The sequence below is a fragment of the Pinus tabuliformis genome, chromosome 5_2 (genome assembly GCF_031772625.1).
Source record: "Pinus tabuliformis cultivar Carrire ecotype Pingquan chromosome 5_2, CPIR1, whole genome shotgun sequence".
Lineage (NCBI taxonomy): Eukaryota > Viridiplantae > Streptophyta > Pinopsida > Pinales > Pinaceae > Pinus > Pinus tabuliformis.
The window spans coordinates 459189205-459213040 of NC_142306.1; the positions used below are offsets into that span (position 1 = coordinate 459189205).

Below are 23836 nucleotides of genomic sequence, written 5' to 3' on the forward strand. Positions count from 1 at the left end.
CATCTTGCTTTTTCTTGATTTTAGGAGCTCGAACTTGAAACGACTGTAACTGTACTTTTGGATCTTTAAGTTCTGAAATTGCAACCTGTAGTAACCTTCTGTGTCCTCTTTCCAATGCCACTAGTCTGATCCAAATTGGATTCTCCAAGAAAGAGTTATACACAATCTCCCGCAATGACCTGATTGTAGACTAGTTCAATAGAGCGAACTTGTATGAAGTGCCACGTGTCACTGCTTCAAGCTTTGACTCTAAAAAATATATAAAAGAAAACTACATTCCATCATCTTTCTGTACCTTCTTGCGAAATTTCAATCCGATGCTTAGAAAGAAAGTTATGACGATTTTTCCCAGGTCACCTGTTTTGAATGTAATTCAGGAGTCTGCAAAAAGACCAACTTCCTCAGATCATATCTCTGCAAATATCGCGCAAAAAGCTCTGAAATTCGGACCCAAGGTTCAGCGTGATTTCTTCTCAAATGGGTTTTTTTTTGCGACTTCTGAAACTTCACAGAAAAAGTTATAGCGAAAATGCCACGATGACCTGTTTGGAGCAGCGAAACCCTAGAATCCAAAGCTCTGATACCAAATGTTATGAAACCAGCTCAAGAAAAGATAGATCAACACCTTAGAATTTAGCCTCTTCGAGGGGGCAACCTCCTTTACATTACATAAATGAACAATTCTTGGATGATACAAATGAAAAGACCTCCTTTCTATATATAGGAGTCTAAGGGGTCATAACATAATCAAAGCCGACATAACAATAATAATATAAGGGCACAATAATAACAATAGTGGGCTTCTATGGGGCACATTAGTAACAATATGGGCACTACATGGGTACATCAATATAATAAGTGGGTTGTACTAATAACAATAAGGGGTTACGCTAGTAGTATAGGGGCCTAACAAACACTTTGTGAGAATGTTTGAGACCTGCTCATCCGTCCTAATGTGTTGGAGCCCTATTGCTCCCTGTTGTACCATATTCCGGATAAAGTGGTATCTGATATCAATGTGCTTGGAGTGGTCGTGGAACACGGGATTCTCTGAAAGGCTAATCCCACTCTAGTTGTCGCAAAAAATTACGATGGTATGCAGCATGTGCTCAAATAACTCATTGAAGAGATTTCTCAACCAAACAACTTCATAATAGGCCATACTCGCAGCAATGTATTCAACCTCGACAGTACTTAAAGCAACCAAATTTTGCTTCCTGCTAATCCAAGATATTGAAGCAAACCCCAAAGAGAAGTAGCACCTAAACGTGCTCTTACGATCCACCACACTGTCGGCCCAGTTAGCATCTGAATATCCATGTAGCCTCAAAGTCCCCGCAATGTATCTCAGGAGTAAGTCCATAGTGGATTGTGCTCTGGAGATATATCAAGAGATTCTTGGCAGCGATCCAATGAATGTGATGAGGCTCGACCATAAATTGACTCAATGTGTTCACAGCGAAGCATATGTCAGAATGGGAGTTTACTAAGAACATCAGGGCCCCCACAAGTTGACGATACTCGGAAGGGTTTGCTAATACGGGCCCAGCAGCACTTCCACATAGCTTCTTGAAGTTGAGTTCCATCAGAGGAGACACGGACTTGCAATCCACCATCCCACATCTCTCAAGCAACTTCACAATGTATTTTCTTTGCGAAAGGAAAATCTCACCTGCCTTTTGCCAGACCTCTAGCCCTAGGAAATAGTGCATCAGACCTAGGTCCTTCATCTCGAATTCGGAAGCCAACTCCCTCTTGCATTGAGGAATGAGAGGGTCATCACCTGCCAGAAAGAGATCATCCACATAAAGGACCATAATGAGAGGCATGTCCTTTTCAACCTTGAAATGTAGGTTCGAGTCAGCTTCACTCCTTGTAAATCCCAGCTTCATAAGATAGTTATCTATCCTCTCATACTAAGCCCTAGGGGCTTGCTTCAATTGTTAAAATTGGCAACTAGGGCCAAACTTCACATGGGTCATCTTATTTATGACAGCTGATATTTTTCTTAAATTCCTCTCTCCAAGAGGTATAAGATTGATCTAAAGATCATTTGATTCTGACATGTACAAATGAAGATATGAATTTATTTATATTATGAACAAATTGTCAAGGTCGGCCAGCGAACTCATGTAGGCTCAGAAGCCCAACAATCATGTCTATTCATCCTCAATGCTTGCCTATAAATTCATGATGCCTCATCCTCATTTGGACATCACTCATCGACACACATCTCTCTCTCCCCTTATCTGAATGGGTACGCATTTTCTAGGCAGCTTTCTCTCTCACACGTGCGAAGGAAAGGAGGATGAATTTCCGTTTTGGTCATGACCAGCGTTGACCAAATTTCAGCAAGTGTTTTGACTAGCGTTGACCAGCAGCGTTGACTTGTTTGACTGCGTTTTTGGGTGAGATACTTCTGTTTGGGCAGGTCGTATTTCTGGACACAGAAATCAAGGTCAAACATTGACGTTGACCAACGTTGACTGCAGCTAGGGCTGACCACAAGGTTGGTTGTTTGACCAAGTTTGACTAGACTGTTTTGGGTTGTTTTGAGGGCTAATTCATCTTGTTGTTTCGAGGTCGAAGTTGACTAAAGTTGACCATTTTGTTGAGGGTCAAATCTGCCCTGTTGACCAACGTTGACTTTTCTGGTTAGGGCTCTTTTGTTATTGTCATAAATTATTAGATTTGTAAATTGGACTATCTCTCTCTCTGTTAAACTATTGAAGAATATAAGAAGAATTGATCAAGGGTTTCCCCACATTGGGGTTTGTCCCTGGCTGGTGCCACATCTTGTGTCCTCTTGTCTTGGCTTGTCTTCTACTGTTTATGTTTATGTTCTATCTGCATTTTACTATCATGTTGTGTGATTGCTAATCTGGATATTGATATTGGGCTAATAAAGAAATTGAAGTAAAATTGCTCTAAAGCATAGAACATACAATTGTTGCCTAGAATTAACATGGTATCAGAGTTGAGGTGAAGACAAGGCCCAAGCAAGAGTGAAAGAGCAATCACCAAAGACAGTTGGACAATGACAAAAAGATCAATGGGTTCCTCATCCCACTTCCCGCCTGAAGACAAGCTCCGTGGTAAATCTGACTATCATGGATGGAAGATGCCTCTTGATTTGACCTTGGAAAACAAGAAATGATGGATTATGTGAAGGGTAAAACCCCTGAGCCTCCTTCAAATGCATCGGTTGCTGCGAAGACCAAGTATAATAAGGTTGAAGTCAAAGCAAAGAAGATTATCAGAGATTATATTGACAAGCGTCTGGTGGCCTAAATCTCTGAATTGAAGACCTCCAAGGAGATCTACGACAGCTTGGTCAGCATTTTGAAGGTTAGTAATGTTAATCAAATTCTATTTCTCAAGAATAAGTTGAAGGATATTAAGAAGGACAAGGACGAGGATATTCAATCCTATTTCTTGAGGATTACTGAGAAATAGAATGATCTACTCTCGATTGGAGAAGTCATTCCTGACAGGGAACTTACTCTCACCACCTTTGGAGGACTCCCACCTGAGTGGTATGTATTTAGAACCACCGTCCTCAACAATGATCGAATTCCAGGGTTTGAAGAATTGATGTCGAGATGCATTCAAGAAGAAACAAGAATGGTGGAGCAAGAAATGCCTTCTAATAGAAGCAACCCCACTGCATTCTCCGCTCATGCCAAAAGGAGAAATAATGCAGGGTCCATAGGTCATTTCAATGGAAAGCCTGGATCTAAGGGAGGAAGGAAGGGCAGTTGCTTTGTTGGCAATAAGTTTGGCCACTATGCAAGGGAGTGTCCAAATAGAAGGGACACATCACATGATGATGATCATAATCATTCCAGGGGCAACTTCAACAACAACAATCAAAGGAATGGCAGGTCCAATGGCAAGGGAAAAAGGAATGTGGGACATCAAGGAAATGGTCGACCCTCCAAGAAATCAAGGAACTCCAGGTATGAAGAATCAAATGTTGTTAACAATAAGCAAAAAGAGTGCTATCTTATATCTGCCCTCTCCACTGCCTCCCCTCCGAACACTTTGGGAAATTGGCTGATTGATAGTGGTGCCTCAAGTCACTTCACCGGATACAAGGAAGCCCTCTCTAATCTAATAGAAAAGGAGACAAACTTGGAGATCATCCTTGGAGATGATGCCACCTATCCTGTGAAGGGAGTAGGGAATGTTACCCTTCAATTGAATCAAGGTAACACTATTCATTTACAAGAAGAACTATATGTACCTAATCTCAAGAAGAACCTCGTGTCCATTTCGGCCATGGAAGACAAAGGATTCAAGGTGGCATTCATCGATGGAAAGGTACGTGTTCGGAAAAGAAATTTTAAAGATGCTTTTGCTCTTGGGTTCAGGGTTGACACTTTGTATCAAGTTGGAGGAAGTCCATTGGGAGCCATGTCTTGCGACACATCTCTACAATTTGAACTATGGAACCGAAGGTTTGCCCATCTTCATTATAAGGCCCTACTTGATGTGAGACAAATGGTGACAGGTATGCCCGAGTTCAAAGTAGAGCATGAAGGTGTATGTCTGGGATGTGCTGAAGGAAAACTTATAAGGGGACCATTCCCCTCAAGTCATAGCAAGACCACAGATATATTGCAATTGATCCACTCCGACATATCTGGTATGATGCCCATAAACTCTTTGGGAGGATACTTATACTATCTCACCTTTGCGAATGATTATTCTCGCAACACCTGGATCTACTTCTTGAAGAAGATAGATGAAGTGTTCACCTAGTTCTGACAGTTCAAAGACTTGATTGAAAACCAATCCGAGAAGAAAATCAAGATATTGAGGACTGATAATGGGACCAAGTACGAATCCAATGAATTGCAAGATTATTGCAGAGAAGTTGGCATTAAGAGGGAGACTACAACGCCATACACTACCGAGTAAAATGGTGTGGCTAAACGGAAGAATCACACTATTGTAGCAGTTGCCTGTGCCATGCTTCAGGATCAAGGGCTTCTGAAGTTCATATGGGCTGAAGCTGCAAATACTGATGTGTATGTTCAAAACGATGCCCTCATCAAGCATTGGACTCCAAGACTCCCGAAGAATTGTTCACTGGTAAGAAACTCGATGTCTCTCATTTTAGAATTTTTGGAAGCCCCGTATATTTTCATGTGCTGAAAGAGAAAAGAAGCAAATTGGGTGCATCTAGGAAGAAAGGAGTCTTTGTGGGCTATAGTGAAAATTATAAGGGATATAGAATTTATATGGTTGGTCAAAGGGAAGTTGAGATAAGTCATGATGTCACCTTCGACGAAGATATAGCCCTCAGAAAGATCAACAACCTTCTTATCCCAAGGAAGGACAAAGAAGTTGACATCGGAAATCAACATACAAAAGAAGACGAAACGATGCCTGATGTTGATGAACCTATGGATCCTACTGATCCTCCTCCTCATGAGCCCTCGTCTAAAAGGAGACCCTCATGGCTTAGGAAGACTCTCGAAGATGCCGAGAGACATATTGCACCAAGGGGGACTTTTCGTGAAAGCAAGACGTCGAACAGGTATCAAGGATACTTGACTGCCATGAGCACTATCATTCAAAATGAGCCTTCATCATTTGAAGAAGTCGTGAACAACCAGTATGGAAGGATGCTATGAATGAAGAATACGAGTCAATTATGAAAAATGGTGTTTGGGATGTGGTCCCTAGACCCCAGGACAAATCGGTTGTCACCTCTAAGTGGCTCTACAAAATCAAGCATGCAGCTGATGGAAGTGCAGAAAAGTTCAAAACTCGCTTTGTTGCTCGAGGCTTCTCTCAAAAGGAAGGTGTATATTACGATGAGATATTTACACCTGTTGCCCGATACACTACCATCTACTCGATCATAGCCCTTGCTGCCTCGCAAGGATGAAACCTACATCAGATGCATGTCAAGACCGCTTGCTTGCATGGTTCGATCAAAGATGAAGTCTATGTGGAACAACCCGAGGGATTTGAGGTTCATGATCGGGAATCTCATGTATGCAGGTTGAAGAAATCTCTCTATGGTTTGAAGCAAGCACCCTAGGCTTGGTATGAGAGGATCGATAGCTATCTAATGAAGCTGATTCACTAGAAGTGAAGTCAATCCGACCTTTACTTTAAGGTTGAAAATGATAAACCTCTCATTCTGGTACTTTATGTGGAGGATCTCTTTCTGACAGGTGCAAACCCTCTCATTCAAAAATGTAAGAGGTAGTTGGCTTCCGAATTTGAGATGAAGGACCTAGGACTGATGCACTACTTCCTAGGGTTGGAGGTCTGGCAAAAGTCAGGTGAAATTTTCCTATCTCAAGGAAAATATGTTGTGAAGATATTGGAAAGATTTGGGATGGTAGACTGCAAATTTGTGACTACCCCACTTTAAGAAGTTATGTGGTAGTGTTGTCGAACCTGAATTGGGAAATGCTTCTGAGTATCGTCAACTCATAGGAGCACTGATGTTCTTGGTGAACTCCCATCCGGACATATGTTTTGCAGTTAACACATTGAGCCAATATATGGTTGAGCCTCATCATATACATTGGATTGGTGCCAAGAATCTTTTGAGATATCTTCGGGGCACAATCACTCATGGACTAAGATACACTGTCGGAGATGTGAGGCTGCATGCTTATTCTGATGTTGATTGGGTTGGCAGTGTGGTCGACCGCACGAGAACTTTTGGATGATGTTTATCTTTGGGTTCTGCTTCGATATCCTAGATGAGTAGGAAGCAGAAATCGGTTGCTTTGAGTACCACCGAGGCCGAATACATAACTGCTAGTATGGCCTCCTGTGAAGTTGATTGGTTGAGGAAGCTCTTCAATAAGTTGTTTAGACATGTGCTTGATAGTTGCTTGGACATGTGCTTGATACCACCGTGATCCTCTGCAACAACCAGAGTGGGATCTGATTATCAGAGAATCCCATGTTTCATGATCGCTCCAAGCATACAGATATCAGGTACCACTTTATCCGGGGCATGGTACAACAAGGAGCAATAAGGCTCCATCACATTGGGACTGATGAGCAGGTCATCGATATTCTGACAAAGCCCCTGGGGAAGGTCAAGTTCTTGGCCTTCCGAGAATGACTTGGAGTCTTGGAGAGACCCTCTTATGAGGGTCCTATATGAGATGGACATTGAGCTCTGGAGCTCCGAGGGACTTGGGGTACTTCCTGGAGTGATGAGCAATCATAGGGTGAGTGGTTCAACCTTCCCCTGTGATAACCCTTGGCGACATGTAGGCAGGATGAATGGTTCATCCTTCTCCTGCTGAGACATCCTACCCATGCAGTCTAGGACTCATGGGAAGTACCTCTCATCGGGCCAATGAGTAGGGAAATGAGGATAGGGACCATAGTACCGATGGATGCATCGTGTACTACCGTACTCCATATGTTAGGATGACCAATATTGATCTGGGATAAATTGGAATTGACTTCGGGTTAGTAAGAGTGGTATGAGACACTCTCTTTTGATTGGAACTGACTTTGAGTCAGAAGAGTGGTATGAGACACTCTCTTTTATTTGGGACTGACTTCGGGTTAGTAGAGAATGGTATGATACATTCTCAATCACTTCTTCTTCTTCATAGTTCAGAGAGCAAAGCAATTCTTAGCAGTGCATTGATGGCAGAGATAGTACAAACTGGCAGATGGACTAGCAGGTGGAGTTCTCCCTAGTTGAGAGGGAGTGTTAAAATTGGCAACTAGGGCCAAACTTCACATGGGTCATCTTATTTATGACAGCTGATATTTTTCTTGGATTCCTCTCTCCGAGAGGTATAGGATTGATCTAAAGATCATCCGATTCTGACATGTACAAATGAAGATATGAATTTATTTATATTATGGACAAATTGTCAAGGTCGGCCAGCAAACTCATGTAGGCTCAGAAGCCCAACAGTCATGTCTATTCATCCTCAACGCTTGCCTATAAATTCATGATGCCTCATCCTCATTTGGACATCACTCATTCACACACATCTCTCTCTCTCCTCATCTGATTGGGTACGCATTTTCTAGGCAGCCTTCTCTCTCACACGTGCGAAGGAAAGGAGGACGAATTTCTGTTTTGGCCGTTGACCAGCATTGACCAAATTTCAACAAGTGTTTTGACTAGCATTGACCAGCAACGTTGACTTGTTTGACTGCATTTTTGGGTGAGATACTTCTGTTTGGGCAGTCCGCATTTTTGGGCACAGAAATCGAGGTCAAACATTGACTTTGACCAATGTTGACTGCAACTAGGGCTAACCGCAGGGTTGGCTGTTTGATCAGTTTGACTGGACTGTTTTGGGCTTTTTTGAGGGCTGATTCATCTTGCCGTTTGGAGGCCAAAGTTGACGGAAGTTGAACATTTTGTTGAGGGTCAAATCTGCCCTGTTGACCAGCGTTGACTTTGATGGTTAGGGCTCTTTTGCTGCTGTCATAAATTATCAGATTTGTAAATTGTACTATCTCTCTCTTTGTTGAACTATTGAAGAATATAAGAAGAATTGATCAAAGGGTTTCCCCACATTGGGGTTTGTCGCTGGCTGGTACCACATATTGTGTTCTCTTGTCTTGGCTTGTCTTCTACTGTTTATGTTTATGTTCTATCTGCATTTTACTATCATGTTGATGTGATTACTAATCTAGATATTGATATTGGGCTAATAAAGAAATTGAAGTAAAATTGCTCTAAAGCATAGAACATACCATTGTTGCCTAAAATTAACATCAACCCATAGAGGGCTTTCTTCAACCCGCATACATGTGTCTTACGATCTTGAACTTTGAACCCCTTGGGTTATTCTACATAGACTTCCTCCTTAAGCAAGCCATGCAAGAAAGCAATTTTGACATCCATTTAGTGTAGGCTCCATCCTTGCAAGGCAACAAGGGCGATGATCGAATGAATGGTGGTATATCAGGAAATTGATGCAAATATCTCATCATAGTCCACTCCTTCCTTTTGAGAGAAGCCTCGAGCAACGAATCTGGCCTTGAACTTTTCAGCACTCCCATCAGCTCCATGTTTGATTTTGTAAAGCCATTTTGAAGTGACGACTAACTTGTCCTTGTGTCTAGGAACCACATCCCAGACATCGTTCTTCATGATCGACTCATATTCCTCATCCATCATATCTTCCAGACTGGGTGTTTTACGGCTTCTTCGAGTGTACATGCCTCAAATTGTACAATGGCACTCATGGCAGCTAAGTACCCTTGGCACCTATTCGTCTTCTTGCTTTCACGAAATGTTCCCCTTGGTGCAACATGTCTCTCAGCATCCTCAAGAGTATCTTTGAGCCACAAAGGCCTTTTTCTTGAAGTAAAGGGCTCATTAGATGGAACAATGGGATCCATCTGGCCTTCAACATCGGGCATCGGATCACCCGTCAGAGATTCATCCTGCTTACCTGCATTATCATCATTGTCCTTCCTAGGGATAGGAAGATCTCGGACTTTCCTAAGGGCAAAATCTTCATCGAAAGTGACATCATGACTTATTTCCACTTCTCTTTGACTAGGCACATAGATTCTATATGCCTTCGAAGTTTCACTGTAACCCACAAACGTTCCTTTCTTCCCATATGCGTCTAGCTTGTTTCTTTTATCTTTCGGCACAAGAAAATATACAGGACAACCAAAAACTCTAAAATGAGAAACATCAAGTTTCTTATTGGTAAAAACTTCTTCGGGTGTCTTGAAGTCCAATGCTTGATGCGGACATCTATTTTGAACATACACAGCGGTGTTGGCAGCTTCTCCCCATAAAAACTTCAGTAGACCTTGGTCATGAAGCATGGCATGGGTGGCTTCTATGATAGTTCGATTCTTCCTTTTGGCAACACCACTTTGCCCAGCAATATATGCAATAGTGGTCTCCCTCTTAATGTCAGCTTCTTTACAATAGTCATTGAATTCATTTGACTCATATTCGGCTCCATTATCAGTCCTTTATATTTTGATCTTCTTCCCAGTTTGATTCTCAACCAAGGCTTTGAAAGAGCGAAAGCATTTGAACACTTCATCCTTCTTCTTTAAGAAGTAGACCCATGTTTTGCAAGAGAAATCATCCACAAAAATTGCATAATACAAATATCCTCCCAAATAAGTTACGGGCAAAAAGCCTAATAGATCAGAATGGACCAATTGAAGAATATCGGTAGTTTGACTTCCACTCGAGGGGAATGGTCCCCTTGTATGTTTTCGAGATGCACATTCCTAACAAACTCCTTTGTGATCTAAGTTGAATTCGGGCATACCTATGACCATCTTCCTTACATCAAGTAAGGCTTGTAATGAAGGTGAGCAAATCTTCGGTGCCATAATTCGGATTGAAGAGAAGTAATGGATTTCCTCCAACCTGATAGAGACCTTAAACCCTAAATCCAAGAGTGAATGCATCTTTCGCGTTCCTTTGCCAAACACAAACCTTCCCATCAACGAAATTCACCTTGAAACCTTTATCTTCCATCACAGAAATAGAAACCATGTTCTTTTTTAGATCAGGTACATACAGCACTTCTTGTAAGTGAAGGGTTTGACCTTGATTTAAGTGAAGAGTAACAATCCCAATTCCTTTCACAAGATAAGTGACATTATCCCCAAGTATAATCTCGATATTAGTGTTTTTTTCAATCAAGTTTGAGAGGGCCTCCTTGTACCCAGTGAAGTGCCTTAAGGCACCACTATCAATCATCCAATGATCCAAAGCATCTGGAGGAGAGGCGGTGGTGAGGGAAAAAATAAGATAAAATTCTTTTTGCTTTTCTACAACATTAACTTCTTCATACCTAGAGTTTATCGACTTCTTGGGAGGACGACCATTTCCATATCAATCAGCGAGAGCATTCCTCTTTCCTTTGTTGTTGAACATGTTGTTCCTTTGATTGACATTGCCTTTGAAGTTGTTGTTATTGTTGTCATCATCTCTTGGAGTATCCTTCTTGTGAGGACACTCTCTAGCAAAGTGGCCAAACCTGTTGCAATTGAAGCATCTTCCTTTTCTTCCTTCTTTGAATCCCGGCTTGAACCCTTGACCTTGTCTTCTTGGACCAGCATTGTTCTTCCTTTTACCATAAGCGGAGAAGGCAGTACAATTGTTTCCATTTGAGGGCTTGTCTCTTTCCATCATCCTTATTTCTTCTTGAGTTCATCTAGCCAATAATTCATCAAATCCAAAAATCCTGTCATTATTGAGGATGGTAGTGATAAACACATCTTGTTCTCTTCTATGGCCTCCAATTGAAATAAGAGTGAGCTTCATGTCACCAATAACTTCTCTAATAGATAGGAGATCATTCTTGATTTCGGTAATCCTCATGAAGTAGGATTGAATGGATTCTCCTCTATCCATCTTGATGTCTTTCAAATTGTTCTTGAGAAAGAGAATTTGATTTACATTATTTACTTTTAACATCCCAACTAGCTTGTCATACATCTCCTTAGATGTTTCCAAATCAGAAATATAGGCAACCAAAGGCTTGTGAATAGAATCAACAATAATTTTCTTAGCTTTAACCTCACCTTTCTTGTACTTTGTTTGTGTAGCAGCAGATGCATTTGAAGGAGGATCCACTACTCTTCCTTTGACACAGTCCATAGCATAATTTTCTTCCAAAGTCAAATCCAGAGACATGATAGTTGAATTTGTCCTTAAGTTTGTCCTCAGATTTGAAGTAAGATGTAGTCATCATTGGGACAAGTTCCAAGTTCTTGTCCAACAGCTTCCCTTAGTGATTGCTTTTCCTCACTCTTGCTTGGGATTTGTCTTCACCTGAGCTCTAATACCATGTTAATTTTAAATAACAATGGTATGTTCTATGCTTAGCACAATTTACTTCAATGTTCCTTTAGTAGCGCAATGACAATTTCCAATTATTTTAGAAGCAATCACATTAACTTAATCACATTGACAGTAAATGCAGATAAAACATAAAAACATATGCAAAAAACAAGCCAAGACAAGAGGACACCAGATTTGGCAGATGCCAGGGAAAAACCCCAATGTGGGGAAAACCCTTTTCTCAAATCTTCTTATTATTATTCCATAGTTCAGCAAAGAGAGAGAGAGTACGATAATCAAATTCACTTGCCCAATATACAGTCAAATCAACCCTGTAAAGTTTTGCAGTCAATTTTAGCACTAACCAGAAAGTCAACGCTAGTCAAAACCAATGTTGCACGAAGCGGGAGCGAAGCGGAAGCGTTTTTTGGAAGCGGGGACGCCGAAGCGTCATTTTCCAAAAATCTAGGAAGCGAAGCGTCCGCGGAAGCGTCTGCTATATATATATATATATTTTATATTTTTTTGCATTTATACTCAAAACAAACATCCCAAATACCAAATTAATTGTAGAAGACATGAAAACATGCATATTTTTGCATAAATCAAGATAGATATAACATCCATTGTACATTAATGATCTAGAATCTAGATTCTTCTCCTCTTGTCTAGCCTTTGCCTCTACCTCGATTGTCTAGGGATATTAGTCAACATTGCCCAATTTTGATCAAACTACCTAATTCAAGACTTAAAATATGGTAGAAAAAGCTTAACATGTTTGATCGATGATTTTGACTTGATTGAAAGGTAATTTTTTGCTAAGGGCGTGCCGCGTGACAAAGGAGTTCAACAATTAACACCACCAACACCAGGGTACATATAGGGCTTGGTGCTCTTGATTAAATGCTAATCGCATACCTTCATACTTGATATAATCTAATGAAATGCCACAATCCCATTGATCCTGAATACCTGAAAACTGTTAAGTCTGCTGAATTTTGAATAGGATATGAAATTCTATTTTCTCCATATGAAGTCCAATGAGGCTAGAACCACTCTCAAACATTCTGAGTCATTTCATGGTAATGTTAAAAATTTAAGTAAAAGGATGAAAATGAAAAATAAAGGAGAATGTCACTTTTACTTTAAGAATTTAACATTACCATGAGGGAGCATCTGCTATATTTATATTTTTTTTTGCTTTCATTTGTCACCCTAATCCAAGGTGGACCCACCCCCAACAAGCAAACTCACCTAAAATTTTAAAAAAAATTGAAAAAAAAAACGATTTTTTAAATGCTTTTCCGGAAGCTTTTCTGGAAGCGTACGGAAGCGTCTGGGAAGCGCCTGGGAAGCATCTGGGAAGCGTCTGGGAAGCGCCGTACGAAGCGCGCTTCGGCGCTTCGGAAGCGCCAGCGCTTCCAAATTTCCAGGAAGCGTCTAAAAATTTCGGAAGCGCGCTTCCGGCCAAGCTTCCTAGGCATTTCCGTACGGGACGCGCTTCGGGGCTTGGAACCGGGGGGGGGGGGGGGCGCTTCGTGCAACACTGGTAAAAACAGCAACAAAACTTCACCAATGCAGCTCGGTCTTCCTTGATCAAACTCAGCATGAACAAGAGGTCAAATGCAGCCCAAAACAAGTAGATCAAACTCAGTCAAAGGAGAGAAAACCTGCTGAGAATTTTTGTTGTCAAATCAGAAGTCAACCTGAAATCAACGTTGGTCAAACAATCCCAAACACCTCGATTTTTGTGCCAATAAATGTGGCCTCAAGAGAGCGAAATTTTGCACCATACAACACAGTCAAACTTGGTCAATATCCCTTCGGTCAACGTTGTCCTGAAACTCTAAAATTTCGGCCTGCAATCTAACCCAAAAATTCATCCTTCATCCACACGTGTGAGAGAGAGATAGAGAGAGATGATCACCAAGCTATACAAACCAATCAGATTAGGAGAGAGAAGAAATGATGAGTGAGTGATGTCCAAGTGAGGAGAGAGATCACACATATTTATACAATTCGTTGAGGATGAAAGTTCAAAGGACACATCTATTGGGCTTCTTGAGCCTACATTAAGCTAAGGTCGGCCTTAACAATTTGTGCATGAGAGAGAATAAATTCAAAATTCCACTTCCGCTTGTCCGAATGAGATGATATTTATATCAAAATTAGACCTCTCGAAAACAGGAATCCAATGCAATAATCATGTTCATCATATGAGTAGTCCCAAGATGGAATTTGGCGCTAGTTGTCAATTTTAACATCCACATATCTGCAACTTTCAGTTGCCTGAAATCTTTCAAAATCACACGTGTGGGCTGGATTATGGACCTTTGTGATGTGTTCCTCCTTCGCTTGGCTTGAGAGCTTCTTCTTATAACTTCGGCTAGTAAGATTGAAGTTTTGGTGACCTTTTTCTTAGCTCCTATAAGGGTTGGTGTAACCCTACTACAGAAACCCTAGTTTTTGTCACATGTGTGAGGAAGGTGACCCAAAAACAATCTCAAATTACTTCGCTCTCCTTCCCTTCCTTCTCGTTGGTTATGTGGCTACTCTCCTTGTGATTCTCATGCCTTTTCTCTTATTTTAGATGCTTGACCAAATTCTACCTCAAGTAATGCCGAGTTGCTCTATATATAGTGGACTGCCCATGTGATATAGGCCGACTTGACCTTGTGCCTAGGCTGACATTTCTAGAATCATCCTTATACCTTTTGTAGGCCGACTTCAAGGAGAGCTTGTGACATGGTCTTGGAGGGTTAATGACTCAAACAAATTCTCTTTTTACAATGTATAATATGCCCAAATGGGTCTTCAATCCTTGACATTGACTCACTAGACTTTTATGACTTGATGTCCAAACCTAATAGCTTACAATGGGAGCTTCAACTAACAATAAAATTCCTTGAGTATGAAACCCATAACTCAAGCATTACAAAATGATTTTATTTTCTTCTTTACATCAATTACATAAAATCATGATTACACAGGTCATTATGAAGACCGAACCTAGTTAGATTTCTCAACACTTCCTTCGCTAGGGTTTCTCCTTGACTTCTAGCCTCTTTGCACTTCCTTTCTTTCTTTTCCTATTACAAATCAAACTTGTAGATTGTGTCACAAATGAGGACGAAATTCACTTCTATATATACCTTTTCATGTGGTCGAATAGGCCTTTCTAGGTCAACTTCTTCAAGATAGGTCGACTCGGTCTTGGAGGACTCTTTTGACAACTTAGATACAAAAAACACACTTTCTTGATACAAAATGCCCATTAGGGTCTTATATGCATGACAATGACACTTAAATAATTCTTTTGACTTGACAAGCCCTAGAAGCATGAAGAACATGCTTGACCTAATTGACTTGAGCATGAAACCCATGCTTATAATAATTTTTCTTCTTATTCTTTTTACATTAAATATACAATGATATAAGTATAATAACAATTATGAGGACCGAGCATAGTTACATTTCTCAACAGTAAAATGGTGAGGTATGCTCCGGATTAGATCATTATATTGATTTTCATCCATATCGATGCTTTTAGGGTGCAAAAATCAGAGAAATCAACTTACAAGCGTGGTTTTAGCGGCAAGACCCAGTTTGGAGAATTAGGGTCATAAACCTTCTTGCGACAATTTGAAGCCTTAAATGATGCTTTTTGGGGGTAAGCCTTTTTTATATAATCATCACACCCCGTGATGTTATTCTACACCTAGAGACCTTTCCAACAATCCAAGAAAGATGTCAACTAGAATTCGCATGCAAAAATTATGCCTCCCAGAAGTTGACCTATAGAGATTGACCAGCATAGTTTGATATGATGCTACATCAGACCCCAATACTCATGGAAAAGGAGATGGCCACGAAGGGGCTATGAAGAAAATTCTAGAAGGGTCAAACTATAACTCATAATGAGGGTTGAATGGGTCAAATTTAACTCATAGTTGGCTATGGGCTCTATTATAACCAGGCCACTAGGAAGAAAAGAGGTTACATTCTATTTGCTTGCATTTTGTTCCATAGTAGAGTAGAGTATCTAAATGTGGATAAAGAGAGCATGACAGAGGGAGTTTGTGTTATGTAGTAGTACACGGGCCGCAGGTCTCGAGCAACTCCATAGAGAGTGCCTTCTCCTTTGTACTTGCATCATTCCCATTCTAGACAAAAGAGAGCATACTAGGATCACCTTCCAGCTGGGTTTTCTCCCGAAAGGATTTCCCAAAGTATATCTTGGTGTTCATTGTGGTTTGTGAGTGTTTGTATTTCACTGTTCTCTATTTTTCACATTTTATATATTGCATGCACAAGCAGAAAAACAGTTATTAATAAATCCAGAAATCCAAGGAAAATTAACTCTCATGAGTCATAGTATAGAATTCAGTTTTCAGTCTATTTTTATCAAATCTGTTGTGACGAACTGTCCAGTGGAATATCTATAGCAGTTTACAGATCATTAATGGAATTTCAATAAATAATGAAGTCATGTCAACACTCTTAACTTGCAAAGTTTGTAGTATAATATAAAATTTGACAATATTATAATCACACAAAGAGTCTACAGAACTAAGATGTTGCATATGTAAAAAATAACACTTTACGATTTTCATGCAAGTTATTTATATATAACATAGATGCTATGCCCACAATTGATAGAAGAAATACTGGTAGATCTTACCAAATTTTCAATAAATAACAGCATTCTATAGAAACTCTCTTAAACTACAAGGTTTATAGAATTTTGACAATTTTAGTAATCACAGTTAATACAGCTAAATTGGTGCACGTAAGAAAACCCTCCTCTTTTAATGAGGATGACTTTCACCTTCAGTGTCATCTTGACTGGTCTTGATGTATTTGGATTAAAAATAAGTTGGTCATCATCTTCAGATCCGTTTGGAAGAAGAAAGTCAGGCTTTTTGACATAACCGCAGCCCCCATTGGCTCTAAAGAAACCATGCACTAACCAAAGCTGCCTTCCATATCCCTGTAGTATCAAGAAAGAAAAATTAATGACTATTATTTTTGAATGTCTGAAGAGGGCCTCAAAAAGATAACTGTTGTATTATTGACATAGACAGATGAATGTAGACACAACATAAACTAAAAACTTAAAATAATGGAAAGGCATTGTCTCCTTTGAGTAAGAAATATCTTTCGATATCTGTAATAAACTTTCAAATAAAAGATAACATGAATTGAAACTTGCAAAACCAACATGTTTTACCAAATAAAAATCACTCCATCCATATGTTACACAAGTTGACAGCTTTTTATTTCTTAAACACTCCATGTTTGCACGTCTGTTATTCTTTTGGAACTTAAAAAGATAGATTACAAATGCATTTCCTTGCATGGCCATTGCTCTAATGATATACAGAATTGTAAAAAAGTGGCATTATTGTCATTACTAATACCTAGAATACACTGAGACCTGCATCCAGAAGCAGACAAATGCTTCTCCAAGAAAATGTTAAGATGATGGCCAATCAAACAAATCATTTAAGGCTTGGAAAGTTTAGGAAGTCCAAATATTCTATATTAGGCATGTTCCTCAAGGAATCATAGCATTTGGACTGTACATTCCATGTTTCCAACTACAATTGGCCACAGGAATATCCCACAACCTGCAACATGGTTCCCAAATGTGTGCAACCTACAAACCAGATCCTTTCCTACTTCAATTCTCTCCCTGCAACTGCCCTTTATCAATGCAAGGTAGCCCATAGTTGTATAGTTGTTGCATGCACCAAGGAAGGTCTGCTGATTCTTTCATCTACAAGGTGAACTTGCAGAGAAGGCTTTGGGGTTACTGCTTTTTCAAGACAAGAAACCGCAATTTCACCAGAATATGGATCTCAGGCTATCTATACACATAATTTGTACAAGAGCATACTCATGCCACACGGGAGCCATATGTGAAATCATACAACTCAACTAATCACTAAAACCAGATAGTTGATAACTTGAAACGTTCTTTATGAAAAAATAGTCTAAAACACAGCCATTTAATATGCCAAAGAGCAACGTTAGCTCAAATCTTTAATAAATACTTAAAAATTTAGAAAGTATAATTTCATCCACCACAATATGGATTTCAAGCTATCCATAGGCATAATTCGTATGGGAGTACATTCACACCACACATATGGCATACATGATATCACACGGACACCACCTGTGGCCCAGCTAGTAACTCGTGCCAATAACACGAGTTAGTTAATAACTTCTTATGCTATTTAGTATTTACAAAACAATAGTCTAAAACACAACAATGTGATACCACAAGGAGCAACCTTAGATCAGCTCTTTATAAATGCCCTAAAAATTAGAAAATATAATGTTAAAAGATGCCTTGAACTGTTAGCCAGTTAAAGATCATCCCCACCTGCTTTATGAGTGGAGATGCAATTTGGCCTAATTAAAACAATGCACAAGATAATTTCCCCTCACCACCTTTAGCTTTTGTGATTCATAAAAAATCGCCTTATTGCTTCAAAGTTCACATACAATCCAAATGCAAAATGGGAACCTCAATCCGAGATAGAGTTTATCCTCTATCCCAAACAAAATGGTTGGCTAGATTTAACACCTCAAAGAAATTATTATAGGAAGTAGATGTTTCATTTATGCAGGAAGATATCACAACACATACTTTCAACCAGGAATGTTGATAGGGAGCAATGACACGTGCATTAAAGCTAAAAACAAAAGTCATTCCTGAGAAGATTATGGAGTACAACTTACTGAGGATAGGGTGCAAAGACCTTCCTAATTATAACAACTGGTACATTCACTTTGCAGAAATATATATGAGTTAGGAAGATAAGTTACAAAGGCCAACTCCTACCTGAAAATGTGCAAAGAAACCTTCCAAAATGTTATGGCTAATTTCAAAATGCCTGTTTTAACAGGAAGAAAAACGGAACTTGTATCCATTAGCATTGATCTCTTAGGCCTTGCCAATTTGGCCATGAATAGGGAAGAAGGCAACCATGTTTTACTTGAGAGGTTCAGATTTACAACATCTAAAAGTCCTAGAAGGAAAATCATAATTTACTGCTACTATTAATCTTAAAATAAACTCTGTTATCAATAATTTACTCTTGCCCTCATATATATTTCTCAGCAATACACAGCTTGTATGGTTGGGTTGAATATGTCATCCCAAATTTCTTCTAGTTCTAAATAAGACAACTAGTAAACATATTAAGTTCTGTAATACCAAATCATCATACAAGATACAGTGTTATCTCATTTATCTTAAGAAAAATTCAGGGTAGGAACAAGAAACCTCTCATATTGATCTAAATTTTGACAAAAGCACAAAAAGGGCATAGAACCATGTCAATATGGGAAGCCTTTGAAGAAAAATAAAATATATTATCTAGGTGTATAACCTGATAAACTCATAGAAGATTTAAGAGCAAAACGACACTGTTTTTTTATCTCATGCCCTAAAGCAAGGTGAAAATAACTATAATAAGTCTGAGGACCAAAGCTAATACGCAATTTCTGAACTTAGCCCTGAAATAACCTTATTCCATTTGCATTAGGAAAATAGCTGTACTAGAAAATAAATGCAAATAAATCACATGTACCTGCATGTTGGAGGCCACCATCTGAGCTCCATGAGTCCAACCAACCAAAGGGTTATAGTTTGATGAATCAATACGAATACCCTTTGGATATATTCTCAAGAAGTTCTTGTGGGTAAATCTGAAATGAAATATTAATAAAAATGTGCAACTAACTGAAAATCAAACAGACAAAAATGTATTGCAGACAATTTCAAAATCTAGAAATACAAGGAAGTTCCAGGGTTACCTAACAACATGGGTTGGATGAGACCTAGCAACCTTCTGAAGTTGTGGTTCACTTAAACTAACGCGCTTGACCTCCTTCCCATCAACTTTTATAGCATCTTTTAAAGACACTCCTTTTGGCTTCCCTGCTCTAATGGTTATAAGGCGCTTATACTCAGGTGCTACATCTTTATCTGGATTTACTTGTGAAATGACACCACCATCGTCAGAATCTTCTTCAATGGGTCCAACAGCATTAGCATTCTGTCAGTACAAACTTTAATTAGAATTGACAGCAGGGGGGAGTGGGGGGGTGAATTTAAAATCCAGCTACAGTGCACACATTGCATTAACTTTTTCTGGATAAAGGAAGCCACATCAACCTAGGAAAATATGGATAAGTTGATAACAGTGGCCATAACAAAATTTGGATTGAGTATGTATCATCACCTCCCGTTCGCTTGGCACATCTAGCTTATAATCTGGGATGTCATCACCCCATGGCTCTTCATCAGGTGTCTTTAGCTTCTCCTTGTCCCCATTTCCCTGGACTTCATCAGTTTTAGCTTCTAGGTACTCTTTTGGAGGTTTTGTTGAGATGATTATGCGACCTTTCAAGGATTCTGGTGAAGGGAACTCTTCTAAGACTTCTGATTTGGGGTAGTAGAGCAAATCACCAAAGGTTTTGGTGATCATCTGTCATGGAATAACTGAAAATATTAGATAAAAGAAAAGCCTCCTTTTCTATACAAACTAGGGAAAAGAGGCAAAAGGGCAACATACATCAGCTGCTTTGGCTTGGAGATCTCGAGTAAGGTGATCCTCCAATGTTATTATCACAGGATACTCTGACGCAACAAAGGCATGCTCCTTTATTGACCTAAGACATTTAATAAGCTCTACAGGAGTGGTCAAGGTCCTGCATTCAAAACATTTCGTCGCTAACAATGAGAGTTTCAAATGACAACATGCTTCACCATCAAATTGCAACTGGAGTGTTTGACTATCAGAAATGTACCGCAGCACAAGATATTTGGCTTGAGAGAACAACATAGCTCAAGATGCTTTTATCTTTCCAGTCAACGACACATAGCACAGTGATTTAATGAACATGAGGGCCTTCTAAGAAAACATGGCCAACAAAAATGTATATCACAAATACTTCAATGTTAGTATAGATTTTTTGGATACCAATAATATTTATTACTTATCCACTACAGGTTTGGGGTTTTTGCATAGTCAACAGAAATAAATAAGAACACATCACTCCATTAATGGGGGAGAGGTACTATTCCACGCAAAATCCGTCGCTTATACACACAACCCACCCCTGGTTCCTTACACATTCGACAAAACCAGGCAACATGCCCAACTACTTGGAGTTCATACCTTCCATGAAGGACATGCACATCATCTTTCGATGAATTTGGCCAAATATCCAACTCTATGACCCGTACACCTCTTCTAAGAGCTTTGATGATAGGTGCATCACTACAGTCACTGCTCAGCTGATTACCCGTTAAATATGAATTATGACCTGTATATATGAAGTAGTGAGACAATGGTGCCGTCATATCATGGTGGACCTGCATTAAGGAGCAACATGGTAAGTGAAACATCGCAAATCAATGGTTTCTATCAGCTCTATATTTGCTTACCTGCTTCCATATTACATCAAAATAATCATAGAATTATACATTTTACAAAACCATGCAATTTGAATAATCAAGGCAAATTCCTTTAGTACTAAAACATCTAGTTCCAAAGTTCTGTTTGTCAAACCTTGGATCCAGCTTATATCTTTATCAAAATAATCATCATCAATTACTCCCCTGACATTCTTGACTTCCTAGACTAAGTTTAATTATGATCTAAACTTTTGCAACATGCATATTACATAGTATTTCCTTATACCAAGAAATATAACTTTCATATACAAGCTTCTCAAACGTTTAACTAGTATGCAAGTACAGGGTCAGATTCTTCAAATATGGGTGAAAGTGAATTACTTATACAATCTGTGCTATTTGCCAACCACACTGTAAGGCTTCTCTGCTCTTTCTCACATGATATAAGATTATCCGTGTGTTTATCACATAATGTAAAGCAGTCTAGGATTTATGCTGGTAAAGTAAAAGCCATATATTTCACTAAGAAAAAACGAAACAAGTCCGGAAATTGAGCAACTAGTATGGTCAGAAAAAAACTGGAGATACCTCTGCAACAAATGCACCTCCATACCAAAGTAACTATTAAAATCAGTGTTGCACTTATCCCCGATATATTCAAATGATTGCAATAATGTCACCAAAACCAACCTCGGAAATATATATCGTGATAATTTGCCCCTTTTAAATTATCGCAATACTTTCAATTTATCACAATAATTTATCTGTGTCAATATTACCTTATGACCAAATTCTTGGTCATTTAACCATCACTTCACAATAGTTAGGAAATTGAGCTCTGAGGATATTGTGACTATTTTCCATCAAGCAAACAAGGGGAAATGTAATGTTTTCATCTCCAATGATTCATCTCATGAGATGCATACCCTAGTAATTAATGGAAAAAATAAATTCTTAAATTTAATATTACCTCATTCGATCTTTCATTTTCATCTTTTTTACAGAAGACACGGTAATGGAAGAGGAGGGGCAGGAAGAATCAGATGCAAAGGAACTAGAAGAAGTGGCTCTCCGCAATGTAGATTTGCAAACATTAGCTCTAGAATGGAAATCAAAAGATCAAGGGGCTATACCAGAGGAAGAAGTTCAATTCATCACTAGAGCCTTTATAAAATGCATGAAAGATTGCATACACAGGCAACGAGTAATTCTTCTCCTTATCCCTCCTCTGCTTCCTTAGGAGTTAAGAGTAATTTTACCAGAGCTAATATTAAATAAGGTAAGGACAAAAAAAGAGGTAGGAAAAGTAATAAACAACTTCTTCAGGAAATGGGGGGATTCCTTGTTAATATAGGAAGGGTAACACTGATAACAGATGCCTTCCAACCGTCCCCTCTAAATATGCAATGAAAATAATTTCTTGGAGAATAAGGGATCTCAACAGAAAAACCAAACACAGACTCTTCAAAAATAAAATCAAGCCAGAAAACAATGACATCTTGATGTTACAGGAAACTAAATGCTCTATGAAACCCTTAAAAAAATCTCTATCTCCATATGGAAATACAGTGATTTTTTGCCCAATGATGTCCAAGGGACCTCAGGAGGAATCGTTTTTCTCTAGAATCCAGACAGCATTTCCCTTTTGGACTCCTTTGCTACCCTTAGAAACATAAACACTAGATTCCAACTAATCGATTCCTCAAGACCTAGCATTATTACTAATGTTTATGGCCCTACTTCTTCAGCTGATAAAAGAAATATTTATCCAGCACCTTCAGAACATTGCCAACATTATTTAAAACAATCACTGGATTACATGAGGGAATTTCAACATAATAAAAACCCTCCAGAAGCAAAAAGGGGGAATAACAGGAGGATGGATGATGAAGCTAATATCTTCATAGACTTCCTTCAAAAATTAAAATTAGTGGATCAGGAAACCAACAATGGCACCTTCACTTGAAACAAAAAGCGAGAAGGGACATCACAAATGTCTTCCCGTCTTGACTGATTCCTCCTCTCTGAGCCATTATTTCTCTCAGGGCTCAATTTTGAAGCCTCCATCCTGCCTTGCTGGGGTTTGGACCATTGGCCCATTAAACTCTTTGTGGACTGGAGGGGAAGCCCTAAAAACAAACCCTTCGTATTTGCGGCTTTCTAGCTAAGGCATTCCACTTTAAAAGCTACATCAGAGAGTGGTGGAAAGAATCAAGATTCATAGAAGGAACTATAATGTACCATTTCCAGCAAAAAGTCAAATACGTCAAATGCAAATTAAAGGAATGGAATATCACAGAATTTGACAATATCCATGAGGCAAAGCAACATCTAGAAGGGGAAAATGGAAAATGTACAACAAACTATCACACGAGAAGGCAGAATAGAGGAGCTAGATCATAAGGAATTGATCATACAACTTCAATTAGAAGAGCGACTAAAACAGGAAGAAATTCCATGAAGGCAAAAATCTAGAATTCAGTGTCTAAAAGAAGGGGAGAAAAACACTAAAAAGTTTCACAGATCATGATTCAACATCAGCAACGAAACAAAATCTTAAGTCTCGAGAATTCTCATAATCATAAAATTGAAGATCATGAGAAAATCACTCG

At 39.2% G+C, this 23836-nt stretch overlaps 1 protein-coding gene across 1 annotated transcript in view; it reads right to left on the minus strand.

The window, feature by feature from the left end:
• PLC2 (phospholipase C 2) overlaps positions 1 to 23836 on the minus strand; it is a 198411-nt gene that overhangs the window by 106042 nt on the left and 68533 nt on the right. Inside the window, exons 2-7 of the mRNA XM_089436536.1 lie at positions 20986 to 21182; positions 20380 to 20515; positions 20047 to 20292; positions 19619 to 19860; positions 19393 to 19510; positions 16617 to 16778 (exon numbers count right to left, since the gene is read on the minus strand). Of these exons, the coding sequence (XP_089292662.1) occupies positions 16617 to 16778; positions 19393 to 19510; positions 19619 to 19860; positions 20047 to 20292; positions 20380 to 20515; positions 20986 to 21182 (1101 nt within the window). The remainder of the gene's footprint in view (positions 1 to 16616; positions 16779 to 19392; positions 19511 to 19618; positions 19861 to 20046; positions 20293 to 20379; positions 20516 to 20985; positions 21183 to 23836) is intronic.